General features: G+C 41.3%; 1 protein-coding gene across 1 annotated transcript; it reads left to right on the top strand.

Moving 5' to 3' along the window:
• Positions 1-2,172: 2,172 nt before the first annotated feature.
• LOC112620900 (putative olfactory receptor 10J6) lies at positions 2,173-7,992 on the top strand. The gene is given in 2 exon segments (XM_025379952.1): positions 2,173-2,230; positions 7,064-7,992. Coding segments are annotated over 2 exon segments (987 nt in total).
• The last annotated feature ends 17,346 nt before the right edge of the window (positions 7,993-25,338 follow it).

Raw genomic sequence — 25,338 nt, forward strand, 5'->3', positions numbered from 1 at the left:
CAACAACAGCAAAACAGCAGCTCTCTGCAAAGAAGTTCTTTGGAGAAGTTCCTTCCTATGCCCACATTCTGCCTTCTCTGTGCACCTTGTTCTAGCCAAAAGATAGAAGAATTGTAGAGATGGTTCTTAATCATTTCCTTCATAAATTTTTTATTTGAGTGAATCTGTGTATATTATTTTTATTATTAATATCTATCATATTGATGGCTCATTCAAAACTGAAGAGAGTCCATTTTAACATCATTTATAATAGAGATGGTGATATGGTTTGGCTGTGTCCTGACCAAAATCTCATCTTAAATTGTAGTTCCCATACTGCACATGCGTCGTGTGAGGAACCCCGTGGGAGTTAATTGAATCATGGGGGTGGCTACCCTCATGCTGTTCTCATAATAGTGAGTGAGTTCTCACAAGATCTGATGGTTTTATATGGGACTTTTCCCCCCTTGCTCCACGATCCTCCTTCCTGCCACCATGTGAAGAAGGATGTGTTTGCTTCCCTTTCTGCCATAATTGTAAGTTTCCTGAAGCCTCCCCAGCACTGTGGAACTGTGAGTCAATTAAATCTCTTTCCTTTATACATTACCCACTCTTGGGCAGTTCTTTAAAGCAGCATGAGAACGGACTAATAAAGATGGAATTTCTGGTAACGTCATCTTGGCATTTTTCTCAGATATAGTTGTTGTCACAACAAAGAAAGCAGCAAAAGTCACAGAGGAAACTACTTGAATAATTCAGAATCTATAAAGAAAATGGAAGGATTTGGAGGCACAACAATCCAGGAACATAGTTGTGTAGTGATTTAACAATTACAGAGATAATCATCCCCTTTCTCATACTTGCCACTAAGGCTGGTAGATACTAGGAAACAAGTAGTACATAAGATGTACAATGAGTTGCTAAAACCAGGAGTCATCTCTAATAAGAAAAGCAATTTTTGACTCTATCTTACGCAAGTAAAGATCTGATTCTTATTTTTGGCTATAGAAAAACAGGTAAGAGCATTTAGCCACATAGCTTCAGGACTGGTTTTAACTGAAGTCCCTAAATAATTTTCCTGGATGAGAAGGCTTGCAGGTAGTTTTCTGTGAGTTTTGTGTGGGAGACTCTGAGTGGAGCTCTGAGATTAAAGCAATGAGGCCTCTTAGTTTGGGATATGCCTTAGCTAAGACTTGAGTTGAAGTAGAAATTTAAAAAAAATATTTTATCTGCACTGGATAGGATCAATATATAGTCACATTTGGAATGCAATGTAGAGACCTTTTAGGTATTCATGAGACTTTCCATTATTTAGAAAGAATAGGTGTCCAAGACCATTCAAATGAAAGAAGAAAAAATGAAACATGACCTGAATTGTCTTTAATTCTTGTCTTGTCAAGACTAAATAGCTGATTATAATATAAACTAAACTCCAATTTGTATTCCAGAATTTTCTATCTCGTTTTTGTCTGGCTGTGGCCACTTTTCTGAGTTTAACTTGAGAGATTTGGGCACTGGTAAAGGCACCCGCATCATGTCACATACAACCACAGGATCCAGAAGCAAAGCTAATCTAATGTTATTGGCATATTTCACTGAAGCCCATAATCTATGAGGGTGAGATGCCAAAGACAAATACTTCATCTAGAGCTCCAGCTGTTGCAGCAGCTTCTCTCAGTATCCTTATGGGGATCCTATGAGGATTCAGTCTGACAATGCATACAAAACACCTGGTCAGTCCCTGTTCTGGCACTCAGTCCCAGTGCAAGTGTTCAGTGATTGTCAGCTATAATGATGAGGAGGATGATGATCTCAAATTCAATCATCTGCCCTAACTTCTTTTTATATTCTGACAAATCAAAATGAGCACTCATGCTCCATTTTCAGTTCCTACCCCCAAAACTAATTCTTACCTAAACAAACCAAAGCATGGCCTCTGCTAGTAGGAGAAATGATGTAAGCTCTTTCTATATACAAAGAGAGACACTATATCTGACTTTTCTATGAGTGCATTCTCACTGATAGTAACTGACCAAGGACCAAACACTAACAGAGGTTCAAAAGAAGAAAAGATGGCGCCATGTGACAACATGTCTTCAAATGAGTTTAGCTATTTTTTCCCCTGAAGAAAAATAAGTAGCAGGCCATGTGAGACCAAAGCTTGCTCAATATTCCTGGTGTGATCTGCTTGTAATGAGATCCTCCAGCTCATTTCTGGATTCTGACTCTGTGCAGACCCATGGGAGACATGGTAAGTCTCTTGACAAATTGATGCAGGAGACCAGAGCTAGACAGAAGAACGTCTCCTCTGAGAGTTTCTTTCTAATCACAGAATTTAAGGGGGCAGCTCTTCTAGAGCCAAAGCAAAAAGGGCCAAAGGGACTCTGTGAATGTCACCCTGTGCTTCAGCCAGAGTCCAGTGAAATGTAAGTGACCCAATAATCTAATAAGGCTGAGAATCAAATAAGGCTAAACTTTCAAAGACATCAAGAGTCTGTCATTTATTTTTCCAGACAAATGATAATCAGATTTCCTAGAATTGTAATGATCTTTTGTAAATTAGTCACGATTATTCTAAACTGAACACAGAGAGATTCCACAGACTCCAGAAGGCAGATGGACACTTTTGGGTCTGAGAAGGCTTCTAGACAAAAGAAAAGTTATTATTCTCTTATTTATTCAAATAGCTTTCATGATCATCAGCTTCTTAAGACGTTGACTCCTCCTTCCCTGGCTCCTTAGATCTATTTTGTTTAAAAGAAAAAGGAAAGGGAAGGAAAATAAGGGAAAGGAAGGGAGGGGATGGAAACTCTACCAAAAAGGCAGGTCACTATTTTTTTTTTTACTGTGTAATTCCTTTACACACAAAACATAATTATAGAAGTTTTGCCTACCTGCATGTTTTAATTTTTTTTAACACAGATTCTGTTTCCAGCATCAAATTTTGCTTATAAAGATCAAAATATTTGTGGGCATCCATGGCTGTTGTAATAATTTCTTCCCCTTGCAAATGGCATTTCCTTTACACTTTCAAATTGTGTTTTCCCCTCCACTTTATTTTTCTTTTTCCTCTGGTAGGAATATTGACTTCATAACTAACATTTTGATGCATGAGCACATTTCAGTATTTTTACTCTCCCACAGGGTTTTTATCCTTCCGGAATGTATAAATCATTTTGAAAGCTTCTTTCTGTTCTATACTGTGCTTTTGAGATTATCCACTGGTGTGTTCCCTCCACAGAAACACCCTTAGGGTTCAGTCAGAGAAGGCCCAGATTTGGGTGGTAGAAGGGCTGCTGCTACTGTGCTCAGCTGCACTCGCTTCTGGCTGGGTGGAGACTCAAAAAAAGCAACAAGTAGAAAAAAAGAGAGAGAGAGAGGGGTGGGGGTAGCCATCTGGTGTAACACAGCCCTTAAGTTCACTGAGACACATTCTAACCACTGAGAACTCATCCTGGCAAACCTCCATGGGTGAGACCAACCCACCCATTCCACACATTTCTCTGGCTCCACGGTACCCTCTGGGACCTCTTCTCCCTTCCCAAGCTAAACATTGCTGCCTGATTTTGTATGTGTAAGTCTCCAAGAACACCAAGGAGAACTAACAATGTGATTTCCTCCTGTGTCTCAGACTTCCTTGTCTCTCTCACCAGGGCCTTCCTCACTTCCAGGGACAGTAACAGCTGTGTATTTGACATTTGAGCCATAATTTCTCACAGTAATAATTTTAGATTGCTTCTGCACCTCAGAAAGTGACAGGTTAAAAAATGAGACAACCAGGCAATTGCCCTGAATCACAAAGGAACTCCAAAACATCGTTGGGTAGGTAGCAAAATGAAGTGAAATACAAAATAGAACTCCTTTCTGGGAGAGTGATGTGGTTGGGAAGAACACTTGGAAAAACCAGGGCGAGCAATGACACCTACTCTAGGAGGTGTGGATGGCCACTAAGTGCACTCTATGCAGGACAAAGCCCAATCACTGTGGGGCTCATTTGTTTGTTTGTTTGTTTGGGCTAAGCCTAGTGTTGGGAGATCCCCTGTAGCTGAGCTCCACATGCAGGAGAAATGATAGCTTCCCCTATGGCAGGGCTTTAACTTTCCCTCACACACCACACACCTTTCCTCCAAATAAATACTAAACAACATGGAAAGAACATTGGTTTGAAGGGGCTATTCTTGCTCCCAAATCTTACACTGACCTTTCATTTTTGCATTTGTTTCCCCAAGTTTTATGAATATCTTAAGATATTATTTTGTTGCCCATTCCATACAATTGAAATGTATACCATAGGCAATAAACTTCTTTTCCTGGGCTTATGTACCTGACCCAGTTTCCCTGCATCTAGTCCTTAGCCATCGTGTCTATATCTTCACAACTTACTCCAAGAAAGTAAATTTATATTTACATGAAACATTTTTACAACAAATCAGTGACTGATTTGGGGTGAAAGCAACACTTTCCAGCTCCTAAATTAAAGATACCAGAAGATTTTTCCTCCTCCTGATTTAATTCAGTTTTGTATGTTCCCTCCTTCCCTACTCCAAATACGTCTATAGTTTTCCTGGTTCAACATAGCCTTAACTATGTTTTGTCATTCATTGCAATAGGCTCATTAGGAAAGGGAAAAGGCACAAGAGATCTGTTGTTCTCATCTGACACATTAACAAAATTCTTCTTTGTTTACTCCACATAATCAGGCTTTCCAGCCCAGGACTCTACTAGAGCTGTGGCCAATAAGGTCATTGGTAGCCTCCTTCTTAATCAATTGAATATATGTTTTCAGTTGTCATCCTCCTTGACTTCTCCAAGTTATTTATGAGTTATAATTTTATGCTTAAAATATTTTAAAATGAGCCATTATCATCCCTGTAGAAATGATAAAAGTCAAAGTTCCCTATAGCACCACCAGCACAATATAACTAATTCATGATAATATCAAGTTCATATTCTTTCAGGCTTTTCCCCCCACATATGCAAATATTTATGAACATCCACAAACACACACACACACACACACATGCAAATATTCCTAACCATATGGCAGCACATCATAGTATTGTTTTCTAAATATCTCATTTTGTGGTTATTATTTAACGTATTCCACACGTCTGTTCATGGCAGGACACCATAACAGCACAGTCCAGCATAACTTTTACCAACAAAAGAAAATGTTTGACAGCTGAGCTGTCCAATGTGGTAGCCACTAGTCACATGTAGCTTTTTATCACTTGAAATGTGGCTAGTGTGACTAACTGAAATTTTTTTTTTTTTTTTTTTTTTTTTTTTGAGACGGCGTCTCGCTCTGTCACCCAGGTTGGAGTGCAGTGGCCGGATCTCAGCTCACTGCAAGCTCTGCCTCCCAGGTTCACGCCATTCTCCTGCCTCAGCCTCCTGAGTAGCTGGGACTACAGGCGCCCGCCACCTCGCCCAGCTAGTTTTTTGTACTTTTTAGTGGAGACGGGGTTCCACCGGGTTAGCGAGGATGGTCTCGATCTCCTGACCTCGTAATCCGCCCGTCTCGGCCTCCCAAAGTGCTGGGATTACAGGCTTGAGCCACCGCGCCCGACCGACTAACTGAATTTTTAATTCTCTTTTATTTTAGTCAATTTAAATTTACATAGCGATAGCTCCATCCTATCCTTTCTAAAAGGCTGCTTGGAGTTGCACTGTCACTCTCTTTAATCTTTGCCTATCCAACTCGTATCTCAGTGGTCTTTTAAGGCAAATTCCTTTAATTTTAGTGACACACTCATTTCTACTCGAAATATTTGCCTCATTTTCCATGATGGACTATTTTCTAAAACACCCACAGTGTTTCCTAGATTCCTAGTGGCAGTTTCCTAAGTGTGCCAAAATCCCCCAGCCTGTTAGTGTTATTTGTTATTTAAGCAAAAATGGTTCAAATCATCATTTGATATATGATGGAAATCCCAGACCCACTCACCAAATTTCTAGCAAATATTGTGTGTGCTTCTAACGGGGTAGGAGGGCAGGGGAAGGCCTTGTATTTCTTCTAGTCATTACAGGCTAGTGGTTTTTGCTTGTAAGGGGGACGGGAGGGCAGGAGAGGGCCTTGTATTTCTTCTAGTCATTACAGGCTAGTAGTTTTTCTTCCTCAGTCTGGATTTTACTCCTTGCTCATGATACCTTTTTCTGCACTGTGCCATCATCCACTTCTCTTTACTTCCTAACTACCACTAACTGAAAATTATACATATAAAAGCTTTAAACATAGGCTCTTGAGGCTCTCAAGGGAGTTTACATTACAATATAGTTCAGCAAACAATTTAAATCAAATAGTACACCTCTTTATTCTTAGAATTCCCTCCGTCAAAAATAAATCAGCTATTTTTTTTTAATTCGAGGTCCAACTTTCTGTTGTGTTGCTGGTTCTCTTCTCTCTTTTTCCAACAGCTTCCACTTCTCTCTCTAGTTTACACATCTCCAAACCTTAAGCCCCTGTTAATACCTTCACAATAAATCAATTTTGCCAATGGTTCGCCTCCCCTAGACCATCTAGGCTGGGCCCAGAATACCTCATCTTCGCTCCCACTGAAGTGTTCCCAAAGGTCAGCTCTCACTGACCTTGATTCTGTTCCCCTACACTGTCACCAGAAGCTATCCACCAATGGTACTAATTCAGTAAGTCCAACTCTCTCACCCCCATTTTGTTGTCTCAGCTGTGTGGACTTTCACAGGATGGCATGGGATGGGACCCCTGTGCCATGCATATTGTAAAGGAAAATGCCTTCCTCCATGTGCTACAAAAGAGCACATTTGTGATGGCACTTTGAAAAGATATGGGCTGTGGTGTCACATATTGGCAATTCCTTGGCCAGAGGCTTAACAGTATCAGCAGTGCTAGAAGATTAAGAAGACAGCACAAACAGAAAAGGGAGAAGATGGTGAAGTAGCTATATAACATGAGCTAGAACGCTTCTGATTACAAAGCAGAGAAATTGACTTTTTTTCTTAGTGTTTTCTACAGTCATTGCTCTGTCCTTGTTCTAGAATTCATATCATGATAAGAATTTCTTGACGTTGACTTCTTGCATTGCTTTCAGACATTGCAATTAAAAAGTGCAAAGAAAGAACTTCACAGAAGTAGCAGAGTTTGTTTTCCTGGGATTCTCCAGATTCTACAAACATCAGATCACTCTCTTTGTGGTTTTTCTCATCATGTACACATTAACCGTGGCTGGCAATGCCATCATCATGACCATCATCCACTTTGACCGTCACCTCCACACTCCCATGTACTTCTTCCTGAGCATGTTGGCCAGCTCTGAGAGAGTGTACACACTGGTCATCATTCCACAGACGCTCTCGAGCCTGGTAGCCCAGACCCAGCCAATCTCTCTAGCAGGTTGTACTACCCTACTGTTCTTCTTTGTTACCTTGGCCATCAACAATTACTTCTTGCTCACAGTGATGGTCTACGACCGCTATGTGGCCATCTGCAATCCCCCAAGATACATGGTCATCATGAGCACGAGGGTGTGTGTCCAGCTGGTGTGTGGAGCCTTTAGCATTGGGCTGGCCATGGTAGCTGTCCAGGTAACATCCATATTTACCTGACCTTTTGGTCTCAGGGTGGTTGGTCATTTCTTCTGTGACATCCTCCCTGCCATGAAACTCTCCTGTATTAATACCACTGTCAATGAGATAATCAATTTTGTTGTCAGTCTATTTGTCATCCTGGTCCCCATGGGTCTGGTCTTCATCTCCTATGTCCTCATCATCTCCACTATCCTCAAGATTGCCTCAACTGAGGACTGGAAGAAGACGTTTGTCACCTGTGCTTCCCACCTCACTGTGGTCATTGTCCATTATGGCTGTGCCTCCATTGCCTGCCTCAAGCCCAAGTCAGAAAACTCTACAGAACAAGACCTCCTTCTGTCAGTGACCTACACCATCATCGCTCCCCTGCTGAACCCTGTTGTTTACAGCCTAAGGAACAAGGAGGTCAAGGATGCCCTATGCAGGGACATGGGCAGAAACATTTCTTAATGCATTATTCCTCTACATAAATAAACATTTATTCATAGCAATGTGTGTCCTCACTTACATTAAACAACCTTACGACTCTGTCCCATGCAGTCTATGCTGCAATGGGATGTGCATGTCTTGCTTTAGTATATTTATTACAACATTTTAGTCTTTGTTTCCATATATTTCGAAGTTTTGTCCGGGCATTTTCAACCACGGATGTGAGAGGCCAAGGAGAATGGGCATGACTTTTAGGAAATAATATCCGAATTTCTAGGATGAAGAAAGAGACTTCTTAAAAGTATATTAAATGTGATTATACTGTGTTTAAAAAATAAAAAGCAATGTGCATCATTTTTGTAATGCAATCTACGGAAGATAAAACTACAAAATCATCTCAGCAAGGTAAGGATAGTCAATAATGATGGATTCCCCTGAAAGAAAATAGTATCAGAATTGTCAGGGAAAAGTGAAATGAGTGTATTAAATTTAAAAAATGGGAAAGTTGGAAAACACTGGTTTAGTCCTTGAAAATTTAGTCTTTGTTATTCAGTTTATGCTAAAGCCTTTGCTTTTATCCAGTGTAGTCATCAGATGCTGGCCACATGGCCACAGATCATACTTAACTCTCACCTTTCTAATCTAAATGTCCTAATTCAGTTCTCTCTGGCTGCTGGTTCTCTCCATGGGATCAACTTCTCTCTAATCATTATGAAGAAAAATTGAGTTGGTCAAGAAGATCTGTGCCCTGTTAGAATGAGAACCATAAAAGCATTCCTCATTTGCACATACCATGGCACCTCCTGGTAGCATAAAGAAATGAAAATAGAACAAAACAAACAGTCCCAGTAGGCAGGAGTAGTTCAGAAGTATAATTGTTAAATCACTCAATTCACCAAAAAAGGCTAACAAGAAAAAAATATATTTTTTTCCTTAGTAGACTCCTTTGAGAAAAATATCCTTTTTCCCAGGGCTTTCTGGGAGTTTTTTGGTTTCATGCCTGTACATACCTTCTATATGATTATCTTGGGTGATGGGTGATGGTAGGGAGGGTTTAAGACTTTTGTTGAGTGCCTCCTTCTACTAAAATATTTTTTGTCAAGAATACTTTGCTGCTCATCCCCTAATGCCATTTCTCTTTTTTTCTAAAGAGTCATTTTTTTTCTTTTCCCTCCACTGAGAAGGAGTCGATAACATCCCAAGGAGCTCATCTAGGGTAAAGAATATCTTTACAGATTTCTGAACTCTAGGTTGGGGAGACCATAGTTCTTTCAAGGTCTAACCAGTTCTTCCTAATTCCTGTCCTGTGTCTTTGCAATTTCTACATCACAGAAATAAGGCTTCCCACAGAAGCTGTTGGGGACTCAATGATTGGGTTCAAGAGTCTTGGACATGCTATGAGGTCTTTCTTGACAGTGCTCTCAGGGTCAGCCCACTACAGATCTAAACCTCTATACCCAACAACAGTGTGGCAGCTTCCCTCCAGAATGAGAGTGTCTCTCCTGGCAGTATGAAAGAATCCCTCCCACTGCCATCAAGGCCACCTATACTGCCAACTCTTAATTAAAACCTGCCCTTCTCCATTCCCTCTGGACTAGCAACTACTTGTACATCCTCAGACCTGTCTTTTTGTGTGTAGAAGGGAAGAGGTAAGACAGAGAGGGCTGCTCTGAGCAGGAAAGTACAATGATGGAAGGTGGGTGGTGATCAAACCTGCTCTATCCTACTCCGGGGGCAGTCGCCACCTCACACTGCCCATTACTCCCCTTTCTACTTCTGCACACAGCCATTCTCCTTCATTAGTTCAGGAATCAAAGACAAAGATTTCTCCAGTATCCTCTCTACATCTAAATGCTGCAAAAGCAGACATACCACAGGCCACTCGTACAACCGAAAGTTAAATGCCACAGCGGAGCCCACAAAGAGCTGGCAGAAAATATAAGTCATAAACCTTGAAGGCGAAATATCTTTGTCTCTAATTCTGTTACCCACAGTAGTTCAACTATGTGTCAAATTTTTTAAAACAAACATGTGTGCTTCTAATTTCTTCTTGATAATACGATGTTGTCTTACATGGTAGATAGAATAGAGATCCCAGAGTCAGAAGTGCTGAATTCACTTCCTCACTCAGCACCCATCAGAACCTTTTCGTGAATATAATGTTTTTAATTCTGCCTCACTTGTTATCAAAAGCATTTTTTAATCCCCTTACCCATTTGTTTTGCACAGGCTGGTATCCAGTGACAAATGCTACTTCACATTGTTTTCTGCAGTATCATTTACCTCACTCCCACCCAGGCAGTTAGTTGTTCTTTCTTAAGTGTTCCTAAAGTTATTTGTGGGAAATTACATTAGTCTAACATTTTTTTCATTGTGCTTTCCTTGCTAGTTTCTATCACTGGATCACAGGAATATTGGGATCAGGAACTGCTTTCCTCATTATGATGCCCCCTGCATGAAACAGCACTTGGAGAGTAGGTGTTCAATAAATCCTCACTTAGTGGTTGAGTACCTACTATGTACAAGGACCATGCTTGGACTTTTTGGTGTGTCTTAATGAACTAGACACATCTGCTGTCATTGTTTGTTCAAGCTGCTTTAACAAAAGACCAAAGAGTGGGTAATTTATAAACAACAGAAATTTTGAGCCCACAGTCCTGGCATCTGGGAAGTCCATGACCAAGGCACTAACAGGTTTAGTGTTTGGTGAGGGCCCAGTATCTACTTCCAAGATGGCACCTTGTTGCTGCATTTTTCAGATGAGATGAATGCTGCTTCTCACATGGGAAGCAATGGAAGGGCAAAAATGGACCTATCTAGTTACTCCCAACCCTTTTATAAGGTCACTAACCCATTTATAAAGTTATATGGTTTGGATGTCCCACCCAAATCTCACACTGAAATGTAATCCCCGGTGTTGGAGGGCCTGGTGGGTGATGACTGGATCATGGGGATGGGTTTCTCATGAATGGTTTAGTACCATCCTCTTAGCACTGTGCTTGAGATAGTGAGTTCTCACAAGATCTGGTCCTTTAAAAGCGTATGGCACCTCCCACCTCACTCTCTCGCTCCCGCTCCCACCATGTGAGACACCTGCTTCCCCGTGACCTCCCACCATGATTGTAAGCTTCCTGAGGCCTACCCAGAAACAGATGTCCATGTTATGCTTCCTGTACCATGTGCAGAACCATGAGCTAATTAAATGTGTTTTCTTTATAAATTACTCAGTCTCTGGTGTTTCTTTATAACAATGCAAGAACAGTCAAATACATAAGGGCTCTGCCTTCATGACTTAATCACCTTCTAAAGGTCCCGCTTCTTAATGATATCACTTTGGGGTTTAAGTTTCAACATGAATTTTCAAGGGGACACAAACATTCAAACTAAAGCACCTGCTATCTTTTTTTCTGTGTCCTTTGCAGTGGTCCCTCCCCTAAATACAAACAGAGCCATAAGCTCGACCACTGTGGCAGAGTCACTCGGGTCTGCCTGTTCTTCCTCTTTTGCTGGCCTTTCTATGAGCCAGCTTCTCAGTTGCTTTAAGACCTCTCTCAGTCCCGGTGTTAACTTAGTTATTTGCACTGATGAATCCCTTAGCAACACAGAACCAGAAACAGTCAAGACTTTCACAAAAAGGAGTAGAGTTACCAAGAAAATCATTCTTTATCATATGAGGATGTAACCTTTGAAACGCATTTAAAGAGAAACAAGTTTTTAAATACAGAGCGATGTGCCATATACAATTAAGAATTAGGGCATCTTCTAATTATACTTTTGGCAACATGACAAACAAATTTATTATGAGACTAGAAAATCATCCCACAATTTTACATTTTGAATTATAATGGAACAAAAGCTTAGCTTCCTTTGTCGCTGGAGACCAAAACCTCAAGTTTCTGACCTCCTAATTTCCCAATTCCTATTTCTTCTGCAATGAAGACAGTGACTAGATGAGATAACAGACATGAAAATACCAACCACCAGCAATAAAAAGCCTCATTCTAGATCCTTGAGGAATCGCCATACTGTTTTCCATAATGGTTGAACTAGTTTACAATCCCACCAACAGTGTAAAAGTATTCCTATTTCTCCACATCCTCTCCAGCACTTGTTGTTTCCTGACTTTTTAATGATCACCATTCTAACTGGTGTGAGATGGTATCTCATTGTGGTTTTGATTTGCATTTCTCTGATGGCCAGTGATGATAAGCATTTTTTCATGTGTCTGTTGGCTGTATGAATGTCTTCTTTTGAGAAGTGTCTGTTCATATCCTTTGCCCACTTTTTGATGGGGTTGTTTGTTTTTTTCTTGTAAATTTGTTTGAGTTCTTTGTAGGTTCTGGATATTAGCCCTTTGTCAGATGAGTAGATTGCAAAAATTGTCTCCCATTCTGTAAGTTGCCTGTTCACTCTGATGGTAGTTTCATTTGCTGTGCAGAAGCTCTTTAGTTTAATTAGATCCCATTTGTCAATTTTGGCTTTTGCTGCTGTTGCTTTTGGTGTTTTAGACATGAAGTCTTTGCCCATGCCTATGTCCTGAATGGTACTACCTAGGTTTTCCTCTAGGGTTTTTATGGTGTTAGGTCTAACATTTAAGTCTCTAATCCATCTTGAATTAATTTTCGTATAAGGAGTAAGGAAAGGATCCAGTTTCAGCTTTCTACTTATGGCTAGCCAATTTTCCCAGCACCATTTATTAAATAGGGAATCCCTTCCCCATTTCTTGTTTCTCTCAGGTTTCTCAAAGACCCAGCCATCCCATTACTGGGTATATACCCAAAGGATTATAAATCATGCTGCTATAAAGACACATGCACACGTATGTTTATTGTGGCACTATTCACAATAGCAAAGACTTGGAATCAACCCAAATGTCCATCAGTGACAGATTGGATTAAGAAAATATGGCACATATACACCATGGAATACTATGCATCCATAAAAAAGGATGAGTTTGTGTCCTTTGTAGGGACATGGATGCAGCTGGAAACCATCATTCTTAGCAAACTATCACAAGAACAGAAAACCAAACACCGCATGTTCTCACTCATAGGTGGGAACTGAACAATGAGATCACTTGGACTCGGGAAGGGGAACATCACACACCAGGGCCTATCACGGGGAGGGGGGAGGGGGGAAGGATTGCACTGGGAGTTATACCTGATGTAAATGACGAGTTGATGGGTGCTGACGAGTTGATGGGTGCAGCACAGCAACATGGCACAAGTATACATATGTAACAAACCTGCACGTTATGCACATGTACCCTAGAACTTAAAGTATAATAATAATAATAAAAGCCTGATTGAGGGAAGCAACTAGCTCTGGAAAATGACAGAGGAGAGGAGGAAACAAGGACATGACTCTGAGGATACATACCAGATGGATATCACTTTTCATTAACTCATTTCTGAAGAAAACAGGAATTGCAAAGCAGCAAAGCAATGTAACATAAAGCAGAAGACAATTACCACTTATTGAGGGTTTACTACAGAGCAGATATCATGTGAAATGGTAGTTGTGTACATTATTTCACTTAAAACTTCAATTTTATAGTACTTGGCACTTCACAAGAGTCTTCAAATATAATGTCCTATTTGATCCTTATAGTAACCTTATGAAATATGTATTTTTATTGTTTTATTGTTTCATTGTTATAAAATATGCATTGTTTCTACCATTAACTTTTTAGGTTCATGGTAGAAACATTACCTGACTTGCTTCAAGTCACACAGTTGGTAACTGACAGAACTAGAACTGATAGCAACATTCACCAACCAATTTCAAAAGGTATTTTCCACTATATCACCACCATCTCTCATCTTTAATCTTTTTGAAAACAGAATATGCTTCCCAACTTTTAGTCACTCTGGTCTCATCTTGGACATCACTTCCACCAAAAAGTCTTCCCTAAATAATTTATTAGATGTTCCTTTCATAAGCATCCACACCATTCTAAGATTGTCTCCTCCCTGACCATGTATCAAAATTGCCTATTTCCTAGTCTGCCTCCCTTACCACACAGTCAACCCCTCGACAGAACTGCTTTCTGTATCTTCAATGCTAGGACAGTTCTTGGCATAAGATACACCTCCATAAACTTATTAAGCACAAAGTTGAAATGTACACATCTATAGCTTCTTCTTGATGGTTAAGTGTGCTGACAATGACCATCATTTTTCTCCAGTGCTGTGAGCCAACCAGGTTCTCAGGATGATGGGGCTTTCCCTTGCTTTGAAGAGCTCACAGTATCCTTTCTTATCTGCTATTTCCACATTGTGAGAGAGGAGAAAAAGCAGATGAAAAGTATATACAACTACCTGTAAAGTAGCACCCTTGGGGATAGCACTGCCTAGAGATGAAGAAGGATTTCCAATCAGATTGCCTGGGTTCTAATTTTGCCTCTGCCACTCACTGGATGTTCTAACCTGTTTATGCATTTATTTCCAGATTTTTTGATGGGGTAGCGATAGCACCTAGAAAGGTAGGTATCATTATTCCCATTTTTATATATGGAGTTTGGCAGGGTTAAGTAAAGTACCAGGTAGTTCAAAGTAGTAAAGCTGTCTACCTGACGTCAAATTCTCTACTCCACTCTCCCACTATTTCACAGGACTTGTCGAAAACAGATAATAAATCTCCACATGAATATTTGGGTCTATACAAAAATCTACATACTATCACAAACCCATTTATCAAAGTTATATTGCATGCAGACACCATGCCAGACACTAGTAATGATTAAGACATCACAACCCATGCCTTCATGTGCTAATAGAGAAGCACATGAGAGTCCAAAAATTAAGCAAGTAGTTACGATAAAGTGTGATAAATCCTATGACGGGGAAATATGGAATGCTGTGAGAACCCACATTGGTGGGTTCTAACCAAATAAAGGGGTCAAGGAAGAGCTACCAGAGAAAGTAGAGTTTAAGCTTAAAATCTGAAGATTTAGTAGGAATCAGTGGGATGAAATATTGGCAGAAGGGTCTAGGAAAGAAAGATCGAAAGTATATTCCAGGCAGAAGAATTAGCAATGCAAAGGCGTGTAAACAAATTAATTACAAAAAGTTTAATAGAGCTGGGGTATAACATTCATGGAGTATTGATAGAAGAGCAAAGAAGAAAGACAGTAGTAGTCACGTGATAAAGAACTTGAAACCCATACTACAGAGTGTGCACTCTAAAGATAATGAAGAACATTTATGTGACTTGCAGTAAAGCAATGGTATGATTTAATGTGTAATTCAGAAGGCTCACCCTGCTCATGGAGGGGAGAAATGGATTATAAGGGGGCAAGACTGGCAGGAAGACTGATTGGGAATCTACAGTGGAAATACAAAGACAGGTGTTGGTAGGCTGGGCCAGGTGGAAGCTGTGCTGATGAAGATAAATTGACAGATTTAAGAAATCTGTGGGAGGCAAGATTGACATTTCCTGGTGATGGATTCAGTGTGAGAGGTAATGGAGCCAAATATGATCCTGATTATTTCTGACATAGGCAATGCGGTGAACAGCAGTGTCCTCAACCAATAGGAGGAACACTGGAAGAGAAGCAAGTCAGGGTGTAAAAAGAGATAATGAGTTTAATTTTTGGACTTTTGAGGTTGAGATATCTGTGAGTAATTCAAGTGGAGAGATCAAGGAAGCAGCTAGATACATGGACCTAGAATTCAGAATAGTAGTCTGAGCTAGAGAAGTAGCTGTAGGAATCAGAAGTACACAGATGGCCATTTTTGAAATGGGAATGAATGGGTTCACCCAGGGAGGATGTGGAGAAGGAGAGAAGTCTACATAGGGTGAATGCTGAGGAGCGGCTGATGTGTTGGAATGCTGCACAGGAATCTGAGGGTAGCCCTGACAATGAAAAACCTGTCAGGAAAGCAAGGTGTGGGGAGGAGGAGAATTCTCTGCACCAGGTTCCAAGGTCTTCAATGACTGATCATCTCTAATGTCCATTGGAATATGGGAGTGGGAGCAGGGGACAATTAAGACTCTCAGATTTACCTTGAGTTGGATCTGGGATCCAGCAGCTATTGTGCAGAAGACAAAAATTGTCCACTCTTCTTCCAACCCTCTTCCTCCATAATTTTCGTACCGTGGGGCCACAAAGAAGTCAGGTCAATGTAGCTAGAGGTCTCTGTCCATCACACATGTACTGTCCAAGTGCATAAGTGGGGGTCCAGCTGCGTCTCACACCACCACCACCACCACCACCACTACCACCACCACCACCATCCTCACAGTGCTTGTTCCCTCCAAAGTGGAAGATACAAATGAAAGGGAACAGAAGAACAGCAGGATGTTCTAGGTAAGCTGCCAGGCAGAAAGCCTCATGTCAACATTCATGGGGCGGGAGCAGATGGCAGACCCTATTCATCCCATTATGCTGTGGCCAGGAAATTAAAATACTATCCTCACAGTCCTGTCCCAGTATCTTGGATGTTTCAGCACAGAAATTTAAACATGAATCTTTCTGAACTCTATTCCCATCCTTGTGAATAGTCTGGAATGTGGTTAAGAGGGTATGAAAAAGCTGTGATACCTTAAACCTTAAGATGACAAAGGAAGCTTGGAAGCTCCTCAGGACCAGGGGCCCCTCCCCTCCAGGGCCCAGTTGCCTTTGGAGGTGTCTTGCCAGGAGGCCAGACCTTCAAGGAACACGTGTGACAGAATACTCAGTTAGGTTCTTCTTGTTATCTCAGAATGAAAGACCTATCTGAAAAGAAGACCCACTTTAAAGATGGTCACTAACATTTAGGGCCTGACACCTCCTTCAGACTTCGTTAAAGAACACCAGAGCCAGCCTTATTACTACTCTCAATCAAAACCACAGGCTTGTTTTCTGTATTAGTCCATTTTCACCCTGCTGATAAAGACATACCTAAGACTGGGTAATTTATAAAGAAAAAGAGATTTAATGGACTCGCAGTTCCACGTGGCTGGGGAGGCCTCACAATCATGGTGGAAGGCAAAAGGCACGTCTTACATGGTAGCAGATAAGAGAGAATACGAGCCAAGCAAAAGGGGAAACCCCTTATAAAACCATCAGATCTCGTGAGATCTCATGAGACTTATTCACTACCACGGGAACAGTATGGGGGAAACTGCCCCTTTGCTTCAATTATCTCCCACTAGGTCTCTCCCACAATACATGGGAATTATGGGAGCTATAATTCAAGGTGAGATTTGGGTAGTGACACAGCCAAACCATATCATCTTCCTTCTAGTCCCTCCCCGCAATGAAATAAGAGGTGAAATTAGAGGTGAAATTGTGGTCATAAGAGATTTCTACCCACTCCATCCTTTCATTTCCCTAAAAAGAAACATTACTTACAGAAAGGGGCAAGGCTGCAAAAAGCTTACTGGCATCTCACTTCCTTGATAGATGACTTCCTGGGCAGCAAACTCAATGATCTTATCCTGGACCCAAAAGGCAAGTAGAGGCCGGGCGCGGTGGCTCAAGCCTGTAATCCCAGCACTTTGGGAGGCTGAGACGGGCGGATCACGAGGTCAGGAGATCGAGACCATCCTGGCTAACACGGTGAAACCCCGTCTCTACTAAATAGTACAAAAAACTAGCCGGGCGAGGTGGCGAGCGCCTGTAGTCCCAGCTACTCGGGAGGCTGAGCCAGAAGAATGGCATAAACCCGGGAGGCGGAGCTTGCAGTGAGCTGAGATCGGGCCACCGCACTCCAGCCTGGGTGACAGAGCGAGACTCCTCTCAAAAAAAAAAAAAAAAAAAAGGCAAGTAGAAAGTGAGTCAAGGAAAGATATCCAGGTATACCTTAAGGCCTGAAATTCCATGTGATGTCTTGATGTCTTTGAGCCTCACAAGCCCCAAAGGCTCAACCCCGATTCCCTGGCTCTTGCCAAATACATCTCCCACCCAGCAGGAAAGGTTCCCCATCCAGCTGGTTCCTCTATTAGCTGGATTGGCTACACCCTCCATAGTCCCCAGCTTAACTCTTCTGCCAGGTTTAAAATTATTCAAACAGGGCAATCATATCCTCCTATGGGAATCAACAGTCACCTCACCCCCTTGCAAATACAAAGCCTTCCTCCCATAGCCCCTTCTGGTTTACTCTGTTCCTGGGTACAACTTCATGTGGTCCTGCAGGGCATGTGATGTTCTTCTTCCCCAGGCTGTGAATCTGTATGACTAATAAACTGCCAGTCTCATCTGCCGAGTGCCAAATGTTGAGTTTGGCCATCTTGTACTATCAAGGGTTAGGATCTTTCTTTCACCAACAAGGTGAAGAGGTGGTGGTCAGAACAAAGGGTAGAGGCTATCACGAGAACATATGAGTTTCTTGGGATCGAATGGGCTCTGCAGAGTGTGTTGGCTTGAGATAACTTGCAGGTTGTCCACCCAAAGGCAGCCTGCAAAGGTGTCTAGCAGCAAGAGATTGCATGTGTCTCCTGGAGGTGGGGTGGGAGAAGGGGACAGGGGCAAGCAACTCTGCATGCCCATGTCAAAGGGCTCTCTGGGAGGCTTTGTGGGGCCCTCCACAAAAACCCATGCATGTGCCAGAGCTGACATTTAGGCCTGCCCCACACAGAAACTTGTCAATGACAGCCAGAGAAGCCATGGTAACCACTCCTAGGAGACTGCAAACAAGGTTGCTAATTGAATTAACAGACCATTTTCTCTGTCCATCTCCTTACTTACCTCAACACCTCCAGGAAGTATGTCATGACGCAGTGGAGAAATTTCAAAGCCAGTCTACCACTTCCCTCAATCACACTTTCAAAAGCTGCTTAAGTAGGAGACGAAGATAGATAAATAGTAGACCCCACATTTCTCATCCCTGCCCCCAATACAAATAGCTGGCATAGGAAGAAAATCAAAAGAACAAGCCATTATTCCCACTGGTTTTCCTCTCTTGCAGGCTACAAATCTAGCCATTGACAAGGCCAGCAGAGAGAGTTGGGAGAGGGAAATCTCAACTTGTAATAATTGAAAGAGAAGGAAACATTATGGGATCTGCCCAAAATGGGAGTAAGAGGCAGGAAATAGAAATTTTACAGAGAATGGTTGGAAACAGAAGCTAAAAAAAAAAAAAAAAAAAAAAAAATCAAACTGTTTACATTCATCCAACAGTGTAAGTGATCAATAAACTGCTTACATATAAATAGGATTTTGTAAAACTGTTTAGATCTCAATGGAGCCCATCTAGTAACATGTAAGAATTTTATTCAGCCTTCAGAAGTAAGACCTTTGTACACATTTTAAAAATTGTATTAGGCATGTATGCAGAGGAGTATACTTGCCATTTAACAGGCATTTGATAAACGTTTGTGGAATTGGCAGAACTGTGAGGATGAGGTTAGGCCTTGGCTGCAAAGAATGGGGGCATGCTATGAATGAGGCCTGGGTTTCAACTGGCCTAAAACAAAGCTTTGCTATGTATGCAAGAAGGCTTTGCTCTAATTTCGGCAGAAAAGACTTCCTCAACCAGGTGTGTAGGAAAAAGAGTGCAAGGAGGAAACATTAGATTCCTCTGATTATTCAGTCGTGTTCCTTTTCAGATACCTACGTGCCTAGAAGAACAATAAATCACTTACCCACGTTTCTTATCTGGCATACCCTTTCCATTCTCTTAATTGTGCCCCTCATCCATCCCCAAGCCCTCTCAGGTACCTTGAGACATCTAGTAACAACCACAACCCTCGTACCTCTGAAAAACCTTGGAGAACCTAATGCCAAAAGCCAACAGATAAAGAATGAAGCACCCACCAAGGCAGAGGGCCTGATGTAAGCTTTGGGCCTATCACACCAGGAGCAAGATGCAGCTTTCCTGGGTCCTCACTGAAGCCCACACCTTCCCAGCACCCAGTTTAGAGGCTGCCCCATAGGGCTTTTAAAGGCATTGAAGGAGTGGTTTTAGAGCTTTCTTTGAGGTTTAATTAACATTCACAGTAAGAAGCAAAAACTTGGATTTCTAAATTTAATTCATAGGCATCACGGGATAGTCCTTATGTGTGAAGTAGTGAAATCTAGACGCTTCAAACCTAGGGAAGGTATTAACTTCTGATTCAAGTCAAATTACTATCTGATCAGTCTTTACTCGAAGATCCATGTTATTACTGATTAATGGGTGGGTTAACGTTCCTTGGGCCTGGTTCTTTAATCATTCCTTTTCAAGCCTCCTTCCCCTAGGAGAAGAGTAGTATAGTAAAGAAGAACATAAAAATACATAAAATATGACAATATACTTATCTACACATACATATATTTAGCCTTATTTTTTATTTTCTGTAATGGAAGGACTGACCTATAAGAACTGAAAACATGGTTCCAGGCAAGATGGCCGAATAGGAACAGGTCCAGTCTGCAGTTCCCAGCAAGACCAATGCAGAAGGCAAGAGATTTCTGCATTTCCAACTGAGGTATCCCGTTCATCTCACTGGGACTGGTTAGACAGTGGGTGCAGCCCACAGAGGGCGAGCAGAAGCAGGGTGGGGCATCGCCTCATACGTGAAGTGCAAGGGGTTGGGGAACTCCCTTCCCTAGTCAAGGGAAGCTGTGAGGGACTGTGTCATGAGGGACAGCACTATCTGGCCCAGATACTATGCTTTTCTTATGGTTTTGGCAACCTGCAGACCAGGAGATTCCCTTGGGTGCCTACACCATCAAGGCCCTGGGTTTCAAGCACAAAACTGGGTGGACATTTGAGCAGACACCAAGTTATATGCAGGAAGTTTTTCTCGTATCCCAGTGGGTGCCTGGAACCCCAGCGAGACGGAACCATTCACTCCCCCGGAAAGGGGGCTGAAGCCAGGGGGCCAAGAGGTCTTGCTCAGCGGGTCCTACCCCCATGGAGCCCAGCAAGCTAAGATCCACTGGCTGGAAATTCTCACTGCCAGCACAGTAGTCTGAAGTCAACCTGGGAAACGAGATTGGTGCGGGGAGGGGCATCCACCATTACTGAGACTTGAGTAGGCGGTTTTCCCCTCACAGTGTTGAGGTAGAAAGCAAGTTCAGACTGGGCAGAACCCATTGCAGCCTGGCAAAGCCGCTATAGCCAGACTGCCTCTCCAGATTCCTCCTCTCTGGGCAGGGCATCTATGAAATAAAGGCAGCAGCCCCAGTCAGGTGCTTATAGATAAAACTGCCATCTCCCTGGGTCAGAGCACCTGAAGGAAGGGGCAGCTGTGGGCACACCTCCATCAGACTTAAATGTCCCTGCCTGCTGGCTCAGAGAGCAGATCTCCCAGCACAGCCATCGAGCTCTGCTAAGGGACAGACAACCTCCTCAAGTGGGTCCCTGACCCGGGTGCCTCCTGACTGGGAAACACCACCCAGCAGAGGTTGACAGATACCTCATACAGGAGAGCTCCAGCTGGCATCTGGCAGGTGCTGCTCTGGGACGAAGTTTCCAGAGGAAGGAACAGGTAACAATCTTTGCTGTTCTGCAGCCTCCACTGGTGATACCCAGGCAAACAGGGCCTGGAATGGACCTCCAGTAAACTCCAACAGATCTGCAGCAGAGGGGCCTGATTGTTAGAAGGAAAACTAACAAACACAAAGGAATAGCGTCAACATCCACAAAAAGGACATTCACACAGAAATCCCATCCGAAGGTGACCAACATCAAAGACCAAAGGTAGATAAATCCACAAAGATGATGAAAACCCATCCCAAAGAGGCTGAAAATTCCAAAAACCAGAAAGTCTCTTCTCCTGCGAAGGATCACAACTCCTCGCCACCAAGGGAACAAAACTATACAGAGAATGAGTGTGAAGAATTGACAGAAGTAGACTTCAGAAGGTGGGTAATAACAAACTCCTCCAAGCTAAAGGAGCATGTTCTAACCCAATGCAAGGAAGCTAAGAACCTTGAAAAAAGTTAGAGGAATTGTTAACTAGAATAACCGGTTTACAGAAGAACATAAATGACCTGAGGAAGCTGAAAAACAAAGCACAAGAACTTTGTGAAGCATACATAAGTATCAATAGTTGAATCGACCAAGCAGAAGAAAGGATATCAGAGACTGAAGATCAACTTAATGAAATAAAGTGTGACGACAAGATTAGAGAAAAAAGAATGAAAAGGAACAAACAAAGCCTCCAAGAAATATGGGACTATGTGAAAAGACCAAACTTATGTTTGATTGGTGTACCTGAAAGTGATGGGGAGAATGGAACCAAGTTGGAAAACATTCTTTGGGATATTATCCAGGAGAACTTCCCCAATCTAGCAAGATAGGCCAACTTTCAAATTCAGGAACCACAAAGAACTCCACAAAGCTGCTTCTCAGGAAGAGCAACCCCAAGACACATAATCATCAGATTCACCAAGGTCAAAATGATGGAAAAAATGTTAAGGGCAGCCAGAGAGAAAGGTGGAGTTACACACAAAGGGAAGTCCATCAGACTAACAGCAGATCTCTCAGCAGAAACTCTCCAAGCCAAAAGAGAGTGGGGGCCAATATTCAACGTTCTTAAAGAAAATAATTTTCAACCCAGAATTTCATATCCAGCCAAACTAAGCTTCATAAGTGAAGGAGAAATAAAATCCTTTACAGACAAGGAAACACTGAGAGATTTTGTCACCATCAGGCCTGCCCTACAAGAGTTCCTGAAGGAAGTACTAAACATGAAAAGGCACAACTGGTACCAGCCACTGCAAAAACATACCAAATTGTAAAGACCATCAACACTATGAAAAAAATTCATCAACTAACAGGAAAAATAAGCAACTAGCATCATAAAGACAGGATCAAATTCACACATAAAAATATTAACCTTAAATGTAAATAGACTAAATGCCCCAATTAAAAGACACAGACTGGCAAATTGGATAAAGAGTCAAGACCCATCAATGTGCTGTATTCAGGAGACCCATCTCATGTCCAAAAACCCACATGGGCTCAAAATAAAGGGATGGAGGAAGATTTACCAAGCAAATGGAAAGCAAAAAAAAAGCAGGGGTTGCAATCCTAGTCTCTGATAAAACAGACTTCAAACCAACAAAGAGCAAAAGAGACAAAGAAGGGCATTACATAATAGTAAAAGGATCAATACAACAAGAAAAGCTAACTATCCTAAATATATATGCACCCAATACAGAAGCACCCAGATTCATAAACAAGTTCTTAGAGACCTACAAAGAGACTTAGATTCCCACACAATAATAGTGGGAGACTTTAACACACCACTATCAATATTAGACAGATCAAAAAGACAGAAAATTAACATGGATATCCAGGATTTGAACTCAGCTCTGGACCAAGTGAACCTAATAGACATCTGCAGAACTCTCCACAACACAAATAAACAGAATATACATTCTTCTCAGCACCACATCGCACTTATTCTAAAATTGACCACATAATTGGAAGTAAAACACTCCTAAGCAAACACAAAAGAACAGAATCATAACAAGCAGTCTCTCAGACCACAGTGCAAACAAATTAGAGCTCATATTAAGAAACTCACTCAAAACCTCACTGCTACATGGAAACTGGACAACCTGCTCCTGAATGACTACTGGGTAAATAACAAAATGAAGACAGAAATAAATAAGTTATTTGGAACCAATGGGAACAAAGACACAGCATACCAGAATTTCTGGGACACAGCTAAAGCAGTGTTTGGAGGGAAATTTATAGCACTACATGCTCAGGAGAATGTTGGAAAGATCAAAAATCAACACTTCACCATCACGATTAAAAGAACTAGAGAAGCATGGGTGCAGCAGACCAACATGGCACAAGTATACATATGTAACAAACCTGCACGTTATGCACATGTACCCTACAACTTAAAGTATAATAATAATAAATAAATTAAAAAAAAAAAGAACTAGAGAAGCAAGAGGAAACAGATTCAAAAGCTAGCAGAAGACAAGAAATAATTAAGATCAGGGCAGAGCTGAAGGATATAGAGACACAAAAAAAACCTTCAAAAAATCAATGAATCAAGGAGCTGGTTTTTTGAAAATATTAACAAAATAGATAGGCTGCTAGCCAGACTAATAAAGAAGAAAAGAGAGAAGAATCAAATAGACACAACAGAAAAATGATAAAGGGGATATCATCACTGATCCCACAGAAATACAAACTACCATCAGAGAATACTGTAAAAAACCTTTACACAAATAAACTAGAAAATCTAGAAGAAATGGATAAATTCCTGGACACATGCACCCTCCCAAGACTAAACTAGGAAGAAGTCAAATCCCTGAATAGACCAATAATAAGTTCTGAAATTAAGGCAGTAATTAATAGCCTACTAACCAAAAAAAAACCCCAGGACCAGACGGATTCACAGCCAAATTCTACCAGAGGTACAAAGAGAAGCTGGTACCATTCCTTTTGAAACTATTCCAAACAATAGAAAAAGACAGAATCCTCCCTAACTCATTTTATGAGACCAGCATCATCCTGATACCAAAACCTGGAAGAGACACACACACAAAAAGAATATTTCAGGCCAATATCCCTGATGAACATCAATGCAAAAATCCTTAATAAAATGCTGACAAATCAAATCCAGCAGCACATCAAAAAGCTTATCCACCATGATCAAGTTGGCTTCATCCCTGGGATAAAAGCCTGGTTCAAAATACATAAATCAATAAACGTAACCCATCACTTAAACAGAACCAATGACAAAAACCACATGATTATCTAAATAGATGCAGGAAAGGCCTTTGATAAAATTCAACACCACTTCATGCTAACAACACTCAAAAAACTAGGTATTGACGGAAAGTATCTCAAAATAATAAGAGCTACTTATGACAAACCTACAGCCAATATCATACTGAGTGGGCGAAAGCTGGAAACATTCCCTATGAAAACTGGCACAAGACAAGGACGCCCTTTCTCAGCACTCTTATTCAACATAGTATTGGAAGTTCTGGCCAGGGCAATCAGGAAAGAGAAAGAAATAATGAGTATTCAAATAGGAAGACAGGAAGTAGAATTGTCTCTGATGACATGATTGTATGTTTAGAAAACCCCATCGTATTAGCCCAAAATCTCCTTAAACTGATAAGCAACTTTAGCAAAGTCTCAGGATACGAAATCAGTGTGCAATAACTGAAGCATTCCTATACACCTAGACAAATAGTCAAATCATGAGTGAACTCCCATTCACAATTGCTACAAAGAGAATAAAATACCTAGGAATACAACTTACAAGGGACATAAAGACCTCTTCAAGGCGAAGTAAAAACCACTGCTCAAGGAAATAAGAGAGGACACAAATAAATGGAAAAACATTCCATGCTCATGGATAGGAAGAATCAATATCATGAAAATGGCCATACTGCCCAAAGTAATATATACATTCAGTGCTATTTCCATCAAGCTAACATTGACTTTCTTCACAGAATTAGAAAAAACTACTTTAAAT

Source organism: Theropithecus gelada, chromosome 1 (assembly GCF_003255815.1).
Source record: "Theropithecus gelada isolate Dixy chromosome 1, Tgel_1.0, whole genome shotgun sequence".
Classification (NCBI taxonomy): domain Eukaryota; kingdom Metazoa; phylum Chordata; class Mammalia; order Primates; family Cercopithecidae; genus Theropithecus; species Theropithecus gelada.